Source organism: Misgurnus anguillicaudatus, chromosome 3, assembly GCF_027580225.2.
Source record: "Misgurnus anguillicaudatus chromosome 3, ASM2758022v2, whole genome shotgun sequence".
Lineage (NCBI taxonomy): Eukaryota > Metazoa > Chordata > Actinopteri > Cypriniformes > Cobitidae > Misgurnus > Misgurnus anguillicaudatus.
Window position 1 is genome coordinate 4091824 of NC_073339.2, and position 20376 is coordinate 4112199.

Genomic DNA, 20376 nt, shown 5'->3' on the forward strand with positions numbered 1-20376 from the left:
TCAAGTGTCAAGAGACCAACTAAAACAAACACGAATCACAATAAGGGTGACCCAAAACGAAACATCAACATCCAAACCTAGTACGTGAATTGAGTTTTCTACAGCAATATATTTACTGAACATTCAGAAACAATGTTTTCCAAAACAACAAAATGCAATCATTCTCCATCATCTACACAACAACCAAACAAGTCAATACAACAAACAGCCGCCGTTCCAAACACCGCGTGAACACCAAAACATGACACCGTCACAACGCCCAAAAATGGCAAAATGCAACATCACTCCAACGTCCAGACAACAGAAACGCTCCCAGAACCCAAAAAAAACCAGCCGCTTTCAACGCCGGCAGAATGTTTCTGGGAACATTCGGGAACTTTCAGGGAACGTTCTTAGAACTTTTTATTTCTAGCTGGGAAAGCATGCCCAAATCATGATGTTCCATCCACCATAATTCACTGTTGGTATAATCTTTTGATGTTGGTAAGCTAAGCCCTTTTTGCACCATAGTATTCTTTCCGAACAATTAAACTTTTGTTTCATCAGTGCATAAAATATTTTTCCAGTAGCAGTGGGGTTTGCTCTTTTACAAACACCCGGCATATTTTATGATTTTCACAAAAGTTTTAATGTCTTCCAAAAAAATGTCTTCTTATGTATAAACATACAACATTTCAAATGAAAGAACAGACCCTCTGCTTTAAAAGCAAAAAAAAAAAAAAAAACATTTCATCCTACCTTCATTTTTTTATCACCTCTCAAATATGGTTAGGTTTCTTCAAAAATATAATTTTTTTGAGCAAAAAGCTGAGGTTATTGCATTTTTGTGAAGGACTTTTGATAGAGATCAGATTCAGAGTGATCCTCAAAACATACACAGAGTTCTTACTGTACACATACACAGAGTTACTTCCAGGTTTATTAGTTTTGTTTACATAATTTTTCTTGCCACTGTAAATATAAAATACACTTACTTTTTAAAGGGGTTGATGACATTTTTGACAGGTCAGTATCTTTATATTTCATCCAAAGTCAGTAGTCGAGTTTCTTCAGAGACAAAAGACAACTCTTGCACAGAAAGAGCCCTTATCCATAAGGTATTTTTAAACACATACGGAGCAATAAAACTAAAACATTGTGCTTAAGTCCAGCAGCAAGAGTGAAGACACAGATACAAAAACAATCTGAATACTGTAAGAAACAGCAAAAAGATAAAATAAAATAAACTGAGATAAGAGAAATCTCCTTAAATTGTATTATTATTAAAATAGTAATTGGGTAAAAAATATATTTTTTTGTAAATGGAACTTCTATTTAGGCAGTGGATTTAGTGAAACATTGATGTTATAAGTTTACTTTTACAGTACATCTACTACAACAGGAATGCAGAATTCTAATTGGATGGCAAAATTTCTAATGTGTGCATAATTTATCAGGAATAATGCACATCTAAATCTGTTGGCCACATTAAAGTTCTTCATCGCTAGTTATCTTACATAACAGAAATATATATATATATATATATATATATATATATATATATATATATATATATATATATATATATTAATTTACTACTAATTAGTGGCATGTCATCAATTATACATTTCTTAATACTACTGTTTGATTTACTCATATTATTCAAAAGCATATCACAATCATTGACTATCCATTATATTGTTAAAAAAGAATTTCTCAGAAAAAAAAAGAAACGGAAAAAAATATCCAGTAAATACACAAAAATGTTAAATTAATGCTGCTGACAGTTCACTAATAGATTTATTATCAGAAGAAACAAGATCTTACCTGAGTTTTACATGTGGTGGTCTTCAAGGAACACCAACAGCTAAATAAACTGAGTAAACATTTATGTCAAAAGTAAAAAGCACAGTTATCTGTTCATCAACCTGATGAGGAAATTTAAACCCACATTCTCTCTCTTTCCTCTTCAAATTCAAATGCACACATGCACACATACCCGATAAAACTCCTGTTTTTCCTATAATTTGTATAACCCCAAACCTTGTTATAAGACCCAGATAGCAAGTGCATGTGGGCCACTTCAGGCAAAGATGCAGCTTTGCTGGCCTTCGTATAGCCCGAATAAAATGGATGTGAACCTAAAGTGGCTCACATGTAAAAATGGGCCAAATATATCAACTCAAATGTGAGCCTTTTTAGCCAAAGATGCGGTGCTCATTGCAATATGTCATCTGAATATGAACCAAAGGTGTCCCTTCCAAGAAATACGTGCAGAAATATGGCCCAAATATCAAACAACAAATATGGGCCACCTTCTGCAAAAATCCTGCACAACAGACACTGTCTAATCTTGGAATAAACCAAATGTGGGGCAGTTCTTTAAAAATATATCTGGGCCAGTTTTGGCGAAGATATGGCACAGTAAGCATTGTCTCATGTGGGTGTGTCTGAAGTTGCCCACATATAATTTAGCAAATGTGGCCCAGCTGTATTAAGACCCGTTAGGGCCAGTTTTGGCAAAGCTATGGCACAGTAAGCACCAGCTCATCTGGGTGGGAGCTTGAAGTAGCCCACAAATAATGTACCATTTGGGGGAAGAGGAACAGATGATCACTGCCATGTATGTGTATATAATGTGTGTGTGTGTGTGTGTGTGTGTGTGTGTGTGTGTGTGTGTGTCACAAGGTGACGATCTTTTTTTTAAGGGCGGAACCAACGTTCGGGAAGTTTTGGTTCCGCCCGGAAAGTTTCCCCACCGGACCACATACGAGGACGGACCTTCTCACTTCCTGGTTTCCAGGATGACGGAATCAGGGCTTGACGAGCCGCAGGTGAGAGGGATTAAGCCAGCGCAATATAATTGGAGGCCGTATGAAATAAATAGGTCTGCTGAAACCCAAAGAGGTGGTGGGGCACGAGAAGGCAGCGACGCGGGGAAAGCTCCTCTGCCTAGGGCAGAAAAGCAGATACGCACCTTTTGAAGAGCCGGCAGGCTCTGTTGATCCGGGCTGCGCGTGGAGCGCGCGGAGAGAAGACAGGAGTTGCCTGGGGCGAAAGGAAGGCGATACGTGGATAGAGAAAAAGGAGCACCCCGAAGAGAGCAGTGTGTTGTCAAGTTTAGTGTGCGCTGAGGAACGGAGCTGTGCTCGTGATAGACATTGGTGGTTGTCTACATTTCTCTCTCATTCGTTTGCAGTCTACGGTGAAGACGCTGGAGTTAAAGGAAAATCTTACGGATAAAAAGACATCGGCATACGTGACACATTTAGAGAAACCAAGGAAGAAGGAAACGCAACAGTTTTGTAAAACATTAACCAAGAGGACCGCTGTGAGTATTAACTTCTAGATTAAAACGAAGTACAACCACTAACCTGTGCATTTACCGAATACCTCCAGGAAGAGGAGGGCGGCCCTACCCCTGATCGAGCGTGGTGGGAGAGCCGCGGGAATATTTGGGACTCGGCAGCCACAGCAGCAGAATTAAACACCTCGGCCGTATCATCATCGCCCCCATCTGACCTCAGCGAAGTGGAGGACGTCGGGTGTCTTTGTGTACACCTGTAGATTGGTGGGTGAGTCCATGTAAATTGAAAACCTTTCACGTTGAAGTGGTGCTGTGTATTTGCTGTGGGTTGCTGTGCAAGTGCTGTGTGTCTTGTCAGACGTACCCCGCATCATCCATTTGTATTAAGGAAGAGTCGGAGAGGCTGACGGTCGTAACATCATCTATTATACGCTGTGTGCGGTTTGAGTATGAAGTGACAGTGTGGGCCTCTGGAAGCCGCCCCCGTCTGTGTGTCGACAGTTTCGGAGTGTGGCGGTGAAGACTTGAAAGCTGGCAGTGTGTGTGTGAGTAAAACTACGGGCCTGTGTATTGCTACCTTACCTGTGTGTTCTCCCTTGTGGCAGAGTGAGAGGCGAAGGAGTCCCGCCGCCCCGTGGTCTCTACAAAAGGGCGCCCCTGTCCGGTATTCGATTGCCCTACGGGCCTTGAGGATAGGGCAGCGCTCGGCCCGGTGAGACGGTGTGACAGTTCGCCCCCCTGCTGACCAGCGAACTCGCCGAGAGGGTTTTGCCCCCGGCGCCTTCTGGGGAAATCATCGCCGTTTGCCCTTCTGTGCAGGTCAGCCGTCGTAAGCCCGCCCCCGTACAGTGACGATCAGAACACCGTACAGCGGAGAGGTGAGGAACATCCAAGTTGAATTAACCGTGTTGTTGTATCCAAGCTGCCTGCGGAGAAAGAAAGAACGAAAGTGAACGTCAGGAGAACGAACTGTGGACAGTCATACGTACCCAGAGCTGTAAACAGCGGAGAGGTGAGAAGTATCCAAGCTGAATTAACCGTGTTGTTGTGTCCAGCTGCCTGTGGAGAAAGAGAGAACGAAAGTGAACGTCAGAAGAACGAACTGTGGACAGTCATACGTGCCCAGAGCTGTAAACAGCAGAGTTGGTGAGAGGTATTCAAAGTCCGAACTAACAGTGTCTTTGTGTCCAGCGGCTGCCTGTGGAGAAAAGGAGAGCAGTAATGAACGCTAAGAGAATGAACTGTGTGAAGACCCAGTTGGTGGTGAAGGAGGAGAGCCTAGAGTGGCCGTTATTTTAAGTCCCCCTTTTTCCCTTCCCTAGTTATTTCTTTTAAGTAAATTAAATAAAGTACATTTTAAATTATGCTACCTTGTGTGTCTGGTCATTGGGGTGGCTTTGGGAATCTCCTCGAGGTGGAGAAAGGGGCGTGACCTTATTTACATCTGGGTCCACCCCTACTTGTGACGTGTGTGTGTGTGTGTTTGGGCGTGCACTAGCAATAGCTTAAGGTTTAAACAATTGTTTGGATGATTTTGAGAATATCAAAAGTGTCTAAAGGTGATAGATCCTTTTTCTACTCAGCCCCTAAGATTTGGAATGATTTACCAAACAATGTTCGAGAATCAGACACAGACGATTAATTTGAGTCTAAACTAAAAACATATCTCTTTAATAAAGCATTCACATAATTTGTCTAGTAAATATTCTTATGCCGCAATAGTTAGCTTGTCCGGAACAAAGCATTCACATAACTCGTCTGGGTAATATACTAACACTGCAATAGTTAGCATGTCCGAAACTGGGCAGATATTCAACCACTGTATGACACTTGCATTACATGCGAACGACCGCTATGGTCCCCGAGGATACCGAGACTAACAGACCCAGATCCTGCTGCCATACAGGTCATTACACCACTGATACGGGCCTTTCCCTTCAATGTGATGCCCAGCAGATGTCTGCCCAGCGGCCACTGACCACTTCCCGTTTATATATTCATAATCTGAAACTAAGGCCTAATCATGGCTTAAGCTATTCCCTGTTCAGGAAACCACCCCAATCAGTAAATTGTGTTTTCAATAGCAATATTTTTACCCAACATTCAGAAATAAACATGACATTGTCATAACCTTTGAAAATGGTAGAATGTAACATTCCTCTAACGTTCAGGCAACCAGGAAACCACCTTCTTCTTTTTCCTTAACACCATTCCAGCATCTACGGCTATATTCACAGCAATAACTAGATAATCCATACACAAGTTTTTTATACAGACAATCCATACACAAGTTGGGGAGGGACAATTTGGTATCTCTAATTTGCATGTTTTTGGCCTGTGGGAGGAAACCAGAGTACCCGGAGTAAACCCACACTGACACAGGGAGAACATGCAGAAACTCCACACAGAAAGGCCACCTGCCCTAGCCAGGGCTCAAACTGGGAACCTTCTTGCTGTGAGGCAACAATGCTTCCCACTGAGCCACTGTACCACCACAAGAAACGTTCTTAGAACATCAAGAAAATTGGACACCTTTGGGAACGTTGGGAACGTTCAGGGAATGTTCTTAGAACTTTTCTCTGTTAGCTGGGCAGGGAGTCAGCTGACATTGGCTTAATCTAGAACCTAGATTTTTTTCTGTTTTCTCCTGCTTTTTAATGTTAATTGTGAAAAGCACTATATAAATAAAATTGAAGTATTCATGTAAATATGATCTTGCAAGTTGAACTTCTCCTGACACAGTCGAATACAAGTAAATGTTTGTGTGGTTATAGAGCTGTTATCTGATAAGGAAATTTAAACCCTTACACAGTTTTTTTCTCTCTGCTTGACGTCACATTCACATTCAGTAACTGAACTTATTTACTTATTTAATTATAACTAAAACTTATTTACACACATATCCAGTTTACAGTAAAACCATTGAGACTTAACTGGTTCTCTTTAATTATATTAACCCTTTCCCCACCAGAGTTTTTATATTTGCCAGCCAGCGGCAGGATTTTTCATGATTTTCACAAAAGCATTTAAAAAAATAAACTTAAAAACATAAAAGCATTATAAAAAACATTTAGTGCATTTAGTGCAGAGAGAAAGAAAAGATAATTGCAACATTTGAGTTTCAAATCCAACAAACCGTGCACCATCATTGCGATCAGTGTTTGCATTTTATCAACTCATTTACATTTTTAAGGACACACCCAAAATGACACATTTATGCTTGCAATGTGGCAATTTTAAGATGTCGTCATAAATGATCTGTGGGGTATTTTGAGCTAAACTTTCATATACAGTATGTACTCTGAGGACACCAAAGATTTATTTTACATCTTTAAAAAGTCTTGTGAAATGGGCCATTTAAAACATTTGAAAATGACAGAATGTAACATTTCTCTAACATTCACTTAACCATGCCTACATTTAATCATTTAATCTCTTTCGAATGTCTTTTTAATTTAATTTCAGACATATTTGTTGTTTTTTTTGTAAAAAGGGGCTCAGCACCCCTAAAACTTGGAGTATTTTTTATTTTAAAAAAAATTGTTCGTCTTTGATAAGGTTAAATATTATACAAAACATACTCCGTAGTTTGTGGTTTAAAATGTATATGTTAAGGATGAAAAAGAAAACCTCCCTGCTTAGCAAATGGTGTCATCCTCTTCCTGCATCGCCGTCATCCAGCGCAAAACACATGCAGGGTGAGAAACCATTATAGTGTTTTTTCAAATCTTACAAAATGTTTACGTTATGTTTATAATGAGCGAGTACATCATGAATCAATCTTTCAAGCTGTGTTTTTATCTTATACTGAATCACCATGGTACACCTATAATAAGTGTTTATTTTCGGAGTATTTTAGTCCGGCGGGTACCCGCGCGCTGCGGAGTAGCACAGTGCCTGGGAGAAATAGCACCGGTTACAATGTTCTTCCGCAAGACGCATGCTGTTCTGTTTATTAACCGCTAGAGCGTGAAACATAAACTGCGCCCCAGTGTGTAGTTGAGTACATGTGTCTCTGTTGTTAAAGTTTATCGTTAATTTGAGACTCACTCATTTTAACAATCAGGAGTCATGTAAACACGACGTCAAGTGCGTCTTTTCTGGTCAGTCGGCATGGAAACATGCCGTTTGGACCAGACCAGAGTGAAAACAAACAACATATTACTGTATACCACGAGTACCGGTAAGTTATGTGTGAAATCACTAACTGTTGCTTTTTAAATTAATTGTTATTCATTCCTAGATTTATATATATGTTATTTTCAGTTGTGTCTGACTATCAAACTAGACAATACATTTTTTTTGTCACACATAGAGTAATATGAAGGGGATAACGTTTTTAACCCTTAGTGCAGGAGTCACAAGTGTTTTGTTTTAGACATATAGTAAAGGTAATGGTTAAATTAAAGGACTGTTAAAAGAAAAGCTGTAAATTAAAATATATTAATAAACCTACCATATGTTGTATGCATAAAAGATATAAATTAGAAGATGTGTCATTTTAACAAAGGCTTAAAACAATAAACTGTATATTTACATAAAACCATACCTGCACTGCTGCTGTAGCCCTTTTGTCCTGAGACTTCAATATGGAATTAATGGCAAAAAAGTGCTAGCTCGCCATTAAGCAGAAGTAAAAAGTTTGGCAAAAATGCATCTCAAAATTAATCAGATTGATGCTTTAAAATATGTAATTTTACAAATTTTCTTACGGGGGACCATGCCCCCAGACCCCCCTAGAGGGGTAATATCCTTTTCACCTTTTTCACTCCTGACCCGTTTTCATGCCTGAAAGATCTCCAAAAAACCTTCATTTTGGATTTAGTTGAACCAACGTTAAAATGTTAAAATTTTACAATGGACATATTTGGGGGGTTTGTGTGAAAATGTGAATGGTGGCAGCGAAGCTCATTGGGTGCTCAGCACCCCTAAAGCTCTAACTCTAGAATCGCCTCTGCTTTGTAAATTCATTGAAAACTGTTCAACAAGGTTTTTATTAGTTAACATTTATTCAAATCTAAAGTAATCAAAAAACAACTTTATCATTCAAAGAACTTTGAGTTTTGTATTTACTCCTCAATAATAATAACACTAAAAAACAAGTTTATATATTTTGTAATAGTAATAGTAATAGTAATAGAAAAATAGAAGTAAGATTTATATTAAAAAGACTGAAACTTCTTAAATAAATGTAAAATATATGAAGACAGCTTAAAACAAAATAACGTGCATTACTAACATTTAAAGAGATTATAATGTGCAATAGCATGCAAAAACTTAAAGGAACAGTATGAAATTTATATCAACAGTGGTCTGGTCAAGATATTGTAATTTAAAAAGTGGAGTTGCAGCCCTCAACTGATGTTTATGTTGTCATTTTGTGTATTGGCCACCAGTTGTGTGATTGCAGTACCAGTTTTAGCCACAAGTTTTCTAAATGCAATACCAGTTTTGGCCACAATCCTACATACTGTTCCTTTAAACTTTGATTATGCTTCAATGGCCTTTTACTGTCCTTTTTAATAGTTAATAATTTAGAATGTGCTATTAATTAATTGGATATGGACAGACTGCTCCTCAATGTTTTCTGTGAGGCATTTTTAATGGTTCTGGGTGTGAGTCCAGGAGAGAGAACACCCATCCACTTTACATACTGCTGTCTGACCTAAATAAAAATCAAATGAGAAAAATTATGTTGTAAACAAAAGTATTAATGTTTATCCTCTTTACAATGTGTCTGCAGTCAAATGAACTTGATATAAAATATGATGGTAGCATGAGTCTGTTATAATTCACCTCATCATTGAGGACACAGTGTATGAGGAAGATGAAGGTTCCTTGCTGTGAGTTTAAGATCAGAAACAGAATCTCCATCATCTTATTCATATCCGTGAAGAAACCAAGAATCCAGGGACAACCAAGAATCACAGATTGGGCCAGAGTTTTAAAAACCATAATCCTACACACACACACACACACACACACACAGAGAAAGAGAGAGAGAGAGAGAGAGAGAGAGAGAAAGAAAGAGAGAGAGAGAAATATTTTACTCTCCATGTGTCTCTCTTGAAAATGTTTTAAACACAATGATTGTTACTTGGTTTGTTTCGTCCGTGAAACTTTAGCATTGAGCTTTTTAAGAGCTGAGTTCAGACTGGTGATGATACTGATGAAGAGAATCATGTTTATCTGTAGAAAAAACACAGTAAAAGAAACAATCACTTTTTTAGTTGTAGAACAAGTCTTAAAAAATAATCTAAAACATACTGCAAGAATGAAGCAAACAGGTCCCAGAAAACTCCAGATGAAGCCTTTATCCACATTAATCCAGCATCTGTTTACAGGAAAACAATCAATGAAGTTCAAAAATACTATTTCAGATGTTCACGATTCAACACTAGTCAACATTTGAAGTTGATCAAAACTTTTTCTAAAAGTTTCTCAAAACCAATACCCTATACCCATTCTGGTCTTGGGACAAATTTGATAAACGTTTTTGATCACTTTCAAATGTTGACTAGTATATTAACATGATGCATACATCTGTATGCTCATACATCAGAAACAATCCTCTTCAAACTTACTGTTTACTGCCATAACCTTCAGGAACCAGTCCAACAGACACACCCACTATAACAAAAGCAATAACATATCCAATCACAATCAAGAATCCACTGTTAAGCACCGCCCTCTGTTTGGAGCTGATCTGTGATAGGTTCTTCACACAGATGAAGAGCAGCACAGCTTCAATGAACATCCACACAAAGCAGGAGAGAAAGAAGAAGTGAAGAGCTCCTGATATCACAGCACACAACTCCTGAAGAGAGAGTTATTATGTTAGTGTACTGTATTGTTTGTAAGTATACTGTAATTAAAGTGGTTTAAAAATATGACCTTATGAGGTTTTATGAGATTGATGAATTGTTGTGTGAGTAAGAACAGAAGATGAGCAGACAGCAGACTGATGCAGAGGTTGATTCGAGCTACATTGTTCACTCCAGGTTTCCATCGACAGAAAGCAAAAGTCAACAGAGCCAAACTAGTAAACACCAGACCCACGATCACAAGCACCAAATTCAACAACTCCATCAGAGGATCATCCTGAGAAAATATGTCACATTGAACAGTCAAACTTTGTGACATTTCTCAGTACAGATATAATTTATTATATTTGCATCAATGGTAAATCAGCACATTTCTACTTTCAGTAAATATTGAACGCCTCACGATCACAGTCACCAAATGTAACACTTCCACACTTTTAAGGCCAGCTCACATTAATCCAATGCAAACAAAAGCATTTATTTCAAAAGCTTGTTGGATTGGTCTGATTGGCCTTCAGATATAAGACATTTTAAATTATGCTGAGCTACAAAAAGTACTTTAACTATTATACTCTATCTATATTAAAGGCATTAAAAGGTTTCTTTCAATGCTATCTCATGGAAATTTGTACGTATTTTACATGGTGGTTGAATCAAATTAATTCGTACAACCACATTTGTACAGTTTTATAAGCTTTCCTTTTGCCCCTGTGCATTGGGTCAGATTAAATTTGTATAACGCTGTGGTATTTCACAACATGATGGACATACAGCTTCAAAGTTTAAGAACTCTGACCTTTCTTGTGATTCAAGTGACTCTAGTAAAGTAATAAGTAAAGTGACTTATTATGCCCCTTTTTTACAAGAATTTATATACTGTAAGTCTCAGGCAACCTATCCTGGGGGGAGGGATTTTAAGCTTAATCAAGCACTTCACAACACTTGAGCATCACATGGTAAAATCCACCTATGTTAAATTATCTTGCCTTTGTTGGTCTTCTGCTGGTTTGCATGATGACAGCGAATGTTGACAGATGAACACACAAACACACAGTGTGGCTGCTGTTGGTCTGTACAATAGAACAACCATCTACAATCCACTCACTGATGTTCCAGTACACACAGGAAAGATTTCCTTCAGATTCAAATTTCTTCACAAAAACAAAAATATTTTGACAATTATGGAAAACAGATATCACTATTAATCATTAATCAGCACCTACATTGGATAAAGGGGGGAAAAAAGCAGCCTACAAACATAAAATTGAGGGCAACTGTCAGGGCTATGTCAGGGCTATCATCAGCAGCCTTAACGACTACAGTCCAACGGCTCGTCCTCCTACCCTGGATCAACATCTTTTGTATACAGAGCCAACAAGTTAACTGATAATGCAATTACAGTGTTTCTCAGTCGCTTTGGTACATTTCTCAGATCAGAATTTGTTTAATTCTCACATCATTGTATCACTTGTTCACATCAAAGAAGCAGTTCCTCAATTCTTTGAACAAGTTGCAAATGCTTTGTTACATCCATGCAAATGATTATGTGCAATTCTCTGCTTATGTCATGTTGTTAAAAATTTATTATAATGGGTCTCTGTTAAATAGTCTCACCCCCCACAACATTTAGGGATTAGTTCATAGTATAAGTCTTTACATGCAAAATGATTGAACAAGTTGTCATAATACAGGGTATGGTCAAACATATTTCTATACATTACCATTAGAAGTATTTTGTAAATTTGTCCCGAATTGGTAAATTGCTCCCAGAAAAAAAGTTCTAAGAACATTCCCTGAAAGTTCCCAACGTTCCCAAAAATGTTTTGCCAACGTAAATAGTGTCCAGTTTTCTTGACGTTCTAAGAACATTTTTGTGTTGTCTGAACGTTAGAGAAATGTTACATTATACCATTTTTAAACGTTAAGACAATGTCATATTTTACAGTAACGCTGCACTGGACCTCTACAAGGCTCTGTTCTTATAAACTCCCATATATTGCAAAAATAAATAAATAAATGCACGAGTGCAGTGGTTTTTCAGGCAAATGAAAAAGGAATATATTGCAAAACTTCAATGATAACATTTTTTTTTTTTGCATTAACAGGTCATGTGTAAAAGTGACATGTGTAAAAGTCAGATGATCATTCATAAATGTGGTGTGGTGTGTTTGATTGGTGGATAAGACAGAAGATGTGTGTTCGACCTCGTGTGGCATCACAAGAACCGTCAAGCACATGACAACAAAATCCCAAGAATGATTTGGGAGTCCACTGCTCTGTATGCTTTCGAGTCACTCTCGCTGTATTTTGATGTTATCTACATGACGAACTTCTCACGAGAACACAACATTCCTTTTAAGTGGTATAATTGGGTCCCCAGTAACTTTGTTTCTGTAAACCATTCTTTGCAAGCACATAAAAAATGTATAATTGAAGTAATTGAAATTTGGCACCGTTTATGATGTCGTCATGATATCTTATTATAAAAATACCGCCCTTTAATCTGCACAATTCAACCACGGCACTGTCGTTTAGTGCAGAGAGAAGGAGAGAGAGAGAAAAAATAATCGAGTTTCAATTTTAACAAACCACCATTATGGTGATCAGTGTTTGCATTTCATCAGCTCATTTGCATTTTAAATGAAACACTCAAAACAGCAAATTTTTGCTGGCAATTTTAACATCCTATAATAAATTATCTATATGTACTCTGGGGACCCCAAGGATTTATTTTACAACATAAAAAGTCTTATGAAATGCCTCTTTAATGGAAACACCTTCATTTCACAATAATATGGTTTGGTCGACAATGGGAAAATAATGCTAAAGGTATGCACAACTCTATAATGGTAACACAGCTAATGAGAGTAACTCACTCCAATGTGTTTGAGGGTGAAGTTGACTGGCTTGGTTAGGGTTGTGTTGGGGGTTTTAGGAAGAGTAGCTGAGATGACAGTGGACATCATGGTTTTAGTTGTGTCTTCCGATGTGTTGAAGAAGTCTGGTTTCAGTAGGTCCTGCATTGTGCTGAAGCTCATGAAAGCTACAGAAGCCAATCCTGTTTTACAGAAACACATCAAATGTTAATGAGTCATGTTATGTTTTCTCTTCTCACTTTTCAACTATACTTGGTGTGTTTGATGTTAAAAAGATCTGCAAAGTTATAAAGCTCAAAGTTAACTGAAAGGGGAAATGTTATTTTTATTTCATTATGCCTCTTATTTTATTAATCATGCCCCCTATGTCATGCACAAAAACGGAGCAAGAACTAGTTGAGCTGCTTTATAGAAGATGATTTAGACACACTGGCAATTGACTTTTAACCAACAGCCTGAATGCCAGTACTATATGTTGTATATAATTATTTGTATTGTGTGTAATTGTGTAAGTTGTCACACTGTTCATAACTCCATTACTAGAGGCATTATCTCAAAAATCAAATAGCCACTTTGTGTGACGATGACTTCTATAGTCAACTTTGAGTTCACCAGAGGTGTCAAATCCATGTGCCAGGAGTAAAAGTCCTCTCCAGTGTTTTGTTCCAATCACCTGGATTTAATTAGCAGTTTTTCAGCAGGAGCTGACCTCCTGACTCGTTGGTGTTTTAAGCCCTCAACGAAGCCTTCAAGGCAGCGCTGCCTGGAAGGCACTCCCTGTGCCCCGAGCGTTTCAGCCAATCACAGCACTTGTGCTAGATATTGAGCCTTCCGCCAGCTTCTGGCAGTATGAGCTCACCGTTGGTCAGGTGAGTAGCGCAGATATGGTAAGATAGGAATGTGACTGTATTTGAGTTCAGCTCGAAATGTTTCGAGCGCCCAAGGGACGTGTTACCGCGCTTCTACATGTCCATAGCACAATTTTTTCGTGCCATTTTCATGCATTGGTTGCGCAATTGTTTTTCCCACTCTTTTACCATTGTTGCTTGGGGCTTAGATTTGTGGCTTTCGTCTAATTTTTAGAATGTTTTCATGCGAGGATAAAGTTGCGTTTGGCATAAATGCGGATGTCATTTTAAGCATTGGTTTATATGTTTATTTAACAGAATAACCCAGGAGTTGGGGTTAAGGTGAGGATGTCATTTTATGTAACAGAAAGTTGTTCTAACCCCAATCACAAGCAACAATGGCAAGCAAATAGGAAAAAGAATTTAGCAACCAATACGTGAAACTGCCACAAAAAAACTTGTGCCATAGACATGCGACAACGCAAAAACACGTCACCCAAACGCTCGAAACAGTTCGAGCCGGACTCAAACACAGTCACATTCCTATCTTAGCATATCTGCGCTACTGAAGCTGGCGGAAGGCTCAATATCTAGCACAAGTGCTGTGATTGGCTGAAACGCCCGGGGCACAGGGAGCGCCCCCCAGGCAGCGCTGCCTTGAAGGCTTCGTTGAGGGCTTAAAACACCAACGAGTCAGGAGGTCAGCTCCTGCTGAAAAACTGCTAATTAAATCCAGGTGATTGGAACAAAATACTGGAGAGGACTTTTACTCCTGGCACATGGATTTGACACCTCTGGCAAGAAGACATGTTTACAAGTAGGAATAGAGTTAAAACTCGGACAAGAAAAATTGTCTTTCACTCGCAACTCTAAAACATTAACTTTAGGGACAGACGTTAATGTCCAGCCCTGTATTCATTCATTACATAATATATGCTAATAAAGTGTTGGCTATATTAAGTAATAAGGGCAAGTATGCAGGTTGTTGCAAAATCTAAAAAATTGGGCTTCCTAGTTTAATATTGAAAATGAGTAGACTATTCCTTTAACGTTTGTCACTAAAGTTAATGTTTTAGAGTTGCGAGTGAAAGACAATTTTACTTGTCCGCGTTTTAACTCTATTCCTACTTGTAAACATGTCTTCTTGCTAGTTCACCAACAAAATATTAAATGTTTTAGGTTGCTTGCAAAGCAAAGTGTGCAATACTTACATGTACACTTAAGATTTTCTTCCCACTTTTGTAGACAGGAGTTGGAATATCATCATGGGGTTCTGTAGAGACTAATGTTTAGTGTAAATGAGTAACTTTACTGTCATAATACTCACAACTATTGTATTCCCAAGTGTACCTGGAGGTGATTTGTTGATGCTCCTGGTTCTTGGCTGGGAAGTTGCAGGATTCTGTCTGTAAAATGCAGTGCCCAAGTTTCACAAGTTTGACAATTTTATACAATTAAAGAGATAGTTGGGCCAAAAATGTATATTGGGATATTAAACCCATGAATTACTCACCTCCAAGCCGTCCAAGATGCATATGTCCATCATTTTTCAGACTAACACATTTTCAGTTATTTTAGAAAATGTTTTAGATCTTTCAGTTAATCAAATGTAAAGTTATGGGGTCCACTCCTTCAAGTCAAACAAAACGGTGTGGATTACGCTCAGAAGACCTTTGTTTATCATCGTGGAGCCATTTGGATTTCTTTTGTGAAGGATGAATGCACATTTTTTGGACGTGAAGGAGTGGACCCTGTAATATAATCTATAATATCTCAAAATGTGTTAGTCTAAAAAATGATGGACATATGCATCTCGAATGGCTTGGGGGTGAGTAAATCATGAGTTTAATATAATTTTTGGGTGAACTATTCCTTTAATCGTGCAACCTTACATACCACTTTTGAAAATGACATACTCACAGCAAAATAAGCAGGGATTCTTAATAAAGAAATGCTTTGATATGCCTCATTGTAATATCAACATATCACTTTTGTTATATCTTGTCTTATATAACATTAATCACACACTGAGACGATTGCTGTGTCAACTCACTTTCTGTTTACTGAGAAAATCTGAACTCTCTTCTTCATTGACAACATCACATACATACGGGGGAGACCTACAGCGCCTCCTAGTGCACTGGAACATTAAATACATACATCACATTTTCCTCCCCACTTAGCGTTGTTGTAATCATTCCAGTATTAATGTTACATATACTTGACATAGACAAAGATAGTTTCTTTCATTTCCTTTTACATGTCCACATGTACATGGGTATAAATGCACTAAGATTCACTTGTATAATGAAACACTTTAGTAACATCAAAATATTGAACTTGATTAAACATTAGAATCTTAACTGTAGAAATATTCAATGAACTGTGTTGTGCTTATTCTTTTAAATTAAACTCAGCACCATGACTGTTAACATGCACACAATAGAATTGGTTTATACCATCACGGTAAGCCTTAAGGGCTAAACCGTACTGGAGGTTTGATGGTACGTTCAGGATAACGCTTAGTCTCTTTGTGTGGAGTGTGTAATACCACCTCATTGTCCCCAATGGCTGAATCTTCAGATTGTGCTAATCCAGTTGGAATTTGGTCAAAACTAGGATGTGATGTTTCTCCTGAGATAGGATATTCACACTGATCCAACAGATTCCCCTCAGGGACTTCAATGGTCTCTGGACCAATCTCATTTCCATGGCCACCATCATCCTGACGTGCCAGAATCTGATCAACGTGACGCCTCCACTGAACTGAAAGTCCCACATCAACAGTGTATGATACTGGTCCTGTTTTTGCCGATATCACACCAGGCATCCACTTCTTTCCTCGCCGATAATCACGAACACATACCCTGTCACCCACAGCAAATGTTCTTTCTTTCGCATGAACTTGACGACGCTGGCACGATTTGCTTTGGGCTTTTTCGACCACAGAGGCAAGATTTGGCTTCAGTAGATCAAAACGAGATCGCAACCTCCGATTCAAAAACAACAAAGCAGGTGATTCTTTTGTAGTGGCGTGGGGGGTGTTTCGGTACGCCAGTAGAAAGGTGTCCAACCTTTGTTGAATGGAAGTTGATCCTTTTGAACATCGTAAAGCCCGCTTTACTGTCTGAACCATGCGTTCTGCCAAGCCATTCGTAGCTGGGTGAAAAGGTGCAGAACGTGTGTGTGTCACTCCATTGGCCTTGAGAAATGTCTGAAACTCCTCAGAGGTGAACTGAGGTCCATTATCACTAACCAGTACTTCTGGGAGTCCATAACGACTAAACAGTGTCCTCAGAACCTCGATGGTCTTAATAGATGTAGTTGAATTCATCACACACACCTCAGGCCATTTAGAGTGAGCATCCACCACTATAAGATACATGTGTCCTTCAAATGGACCTGCAAAGTCCACATGTATGCGTTGCCACGGTGATTCTGGCCATTTCCATGGGTGTAAGGGTGAGGGTCCAGGTGCTTTTTGTGTCTGCAGGCATGTCTGACAGGTTTTTACCAACTGTTCAACTTGAATGTCAATTCCAGGCCACCAGACATAACTACGTGCAACCGCCTTCATTCTTACGACCCCTGGATGTCCAGTATGTAATTCTGTCAGTACCCTGGATCTCAGCTTAGGAGGGATGACAACCCTCCAACCCCACATGAGGCAACCTTGCTGAGTAGTTAACTCATCCTTCCTGTGCATATATGGTGCAAGCTCCTTATTTGCATCCATGACATTTGGAAAATGCCCAGTTGTTACCATCTCCATAACCTGAGACAGAATTGGGTCTGCCCTAGTCTCTTTACAAATGTCTGCACACAGTACAGGTAGAGCCTCCAGCTGTTTTACTTGAAGTAACTCCACTGTGTCCGACTTAACTTGAGATGCAGTTGGCAGGGGTAAACGTGATAACCCATCCGCATTGCAGTGGTGTGCACCATCTTTGTACTGGATGTCATAATCATAGGCTGCCAACAACAAAGCCCAACGTTGTAAACGAGCTGCAGCCATAGATGGAATGGCTTTTGTTGGACTGAAGATGGTTGTCAATGGACGGTGATCTGTAAACAATGTAAACTTCCGCCCATACAGATATTGGTAGAATTTTCGTACTCCAAAAACAATACCAAGTGCCTCTCTTTCAATTTGGGCATAATTTTGCTCTGCCCTACTTAATGTCCTTGATGCAAAGGCAATTGGTTTTTCTTGTCCATCAGGAAGGACGTGTGAGATGACCGCGCCCACACCATATGGTGAAGCGTCACAGGCCAGTCGAATTGGTAGCTGTGGGTCGTAGTGCACCAACACACTTTGTGACAGTAACTCTTTTTTCGCCTTGACGAATGCATCTTCACACTCCTGAGACCACAGCCACTGTTTACCTTTGCACAGTAGAGCATTTAGAGGGGCTAGCACTGACGCCAGATTAGGGATAAATCGACTGTAATAGTTTAAAAGTCCCAGAAATGAACGAAGTTGTGTGACGTTCTTTGGTGCAGGTGCATCCATAATTGCCCTGACCTTTTCAGGTGACTTATGTAGGCCCTGAGCATCAATGCTATGCCCCAAGTACTCCAGCGAATCTTTAAAGAACTCACACTTCTCACGCTGGACACATAGCCCAAATTCATCCAAACGACTGAGGACTGCATCCACATTTTTGAGATGTTGCTCATCATCTGACCCAGTCACTAATATATCATCTAGATAACAGTGAACATTTGGGAGGCCTTGCAAAATCTGATCCATTGCCCTTTGGAAAATGGCAGGTGCCGAAGCAATTCCAAAAGGTAAACGATTATAACAGAACAGCCCTTTTGATGTGGTGATTGTAAGGCACTTACGTGAGCTTTCAGACACTGGAACTTGTAGGTATGCATTTGAAAGGTCTAATTTAGTGAAGCGCTTGCCCCCTGCTAATGATGCAAATAGATCCTCTATGCGAGGGATTGGATAACGCTCAACACAAAGGGCAGGATTCACTGTTACCTTAAAATCTCCACAAATCCTCACATCCCCGTTCCTTTTTACAACTGGCACAATCGGTGTGGCCCAATCGCTGCATGTCACAGGGGAGATGACCCCCAACTCCAAGAGGCGATTTATCTCAGCCTCAACCTTTGGCTTCAAAGCATAGGGGACATTGCGTGTTTGGCAAAATCGTGGCTGAGACTGTGGCTTGAGTGACACTGTGGCTTCGATACCTTTTAACAAGCCTAATCCTTTCCTGAAAACATTTTTGTGTTTTGATAGCACTGTCTCAAGTGCATCCTTTTTCACACTCTTAATTTCACGCCAGTTCAACCTGATTTTCTTGAGCCACTCTCTGCCAAATAGAGGTGGGGCACTTCCTTCCACAACATAAAGTGGTAATGTAGCTTTTTGTTTGTTCATTTTTACTTTCACTTCAATGACCCCTACTGGAGACACCACTTCTCCTGTATATGTTTTCAAGATCACATCAGTTGTGTGCAGTGGTTTATGAGCCAATTGTGCATTGTAAAGTTCTCTTGAAATTAGAGAGACAGCCGCTCCAGTGTCTAGCTCCATTTCCATAATTTCTCCTTCTACCTTTGGTTTAAGACAAATGTGTGACAATTCCTCCTTTTTAGTCATCACATGCAGCGCCAGTTCAGTATCTGTAGTGTCGTCACTAGAGGAGTCCTTTACATCCATTTGATGCACTTTCTTTTTCTGCTGGACCTTTTTCATCCTCTTTAACTTGGCCTTGTTATCTTCAGTCATGTGTTTCCCTTTAATTCTACAAACTCTGGAAATGTGACCTTTTTTACCACAATTGTGGCACTGTTGCTCTTTGAAATAACAGTCTTTTTCGTTATGGTTTGTTTTTCCACAACGGTAACACTTATTTCCTCCTTTTTCTTTTAAGGACAGAGCATTCACTTTTAAAGAGTTACTTAACTGATGAGATTCCCTCGTGGCCGTTTCCATAGACACTGCAATCTCCACTGCTTTTTGAAAAGTGAGAGCTGCTTCCGTCAATAGCCGCTTCTGTATGGACTCCGTTTTCAGACCACACACAAAGCGATCGCGCAGCGCGTCTTGCAAATGCGTCCCAAATTCACAGTGTTCACTCAGCTTTTTCAGAACTGCGACATACTGTGCTACTGTCTCTGTTTCGTGCTGACTGCGGTTATGAAACCTAAATCTCTCTGCAATCACGATCGGTTTCGGTGAGAAATGGTTTTTTAAAACAGTCACAATGTCATCATATGACTTTGCACCCGGCTTATCTGGTGCGGTTAAACTCCGCAACAGGCCGTATGTAGATGAACCTATGACACTCAGCAACACCGCGACGCGTTTCTCATCTGCAATATCATTTGCAGTCACAAAGTGTTCAAACCTTTCTATGTAGGTAGTCCACTGTTCAGCTGCCTCTTCGAAGGCATCCATATGACCGATAAACACAGCCATTACGTCAGGTGTTGTTTCCACAAGTTCAGTATGTCCAATCTAACAGTGCAGCAGCCAGACAGCTCAGGCGTTCGCCAATCCTCGTCGCCAATATGTTATA

At 39.5% G+C, this 20376-nt stretch overlaps 1 protein-coding gene across 1 annotated transcript; it reads right to left on the reverse strand.

Annotated features, from left to right (window-relative positions):
• Positions 1-8497: 8497 nt before the first annotated feature.
• Positions 8498-13273, reverse strand: LOC129445241 (adhesion G protein-coupled receptor E3). The gene is made up of 8 exons (XM_073860138.1): positions 12987-13273; positions 11097-11261; positions 10181-10387; positions 9871-10103; positions 9554-9620; positions 9384-9475; positions 9083-9245; positions 8498-8951 (listed from the first exon to the last, which is right to left on the reverse strand). Exons 1-8 carry the CDS (start codon positions 13185-13187, stop codon positions 8838-8840), a joined length of 1242 nt encoding a protein of 413 aa, XP_073716239.1. The 5' UTR covers positions 13188-13273; the 3' UTR covers positions 8498-8837.
• Positions 13274-20376: the final 7103 nt, after the last annotated feature.

Excerpts from the sequence above, each read along its gene's own strand:
- LOC129445241 (XM_073860138.1), bottom strand. The coding sequence starts at position 13,187 with ATGTGTTTCTGTAAAACAGGATTGGCTTCTGTAGCTTTCATGAGCTTC. Across the intron at positions 9,246-9,383 it reads TCACGGACGAAACAAACCAA|GATTATGGTTTTTAAAACTC; the intron begins GTAACAATCATT and ends GTGTGTGTGTAG. Across the intron at positions 8,952-9,082 it reads ACTGTGTCCTCAATGATGAG|GTCAGACAGCAGTATGTAAA; the intron begins GTGAATTATAAC and ends ATTTTTATTTAG.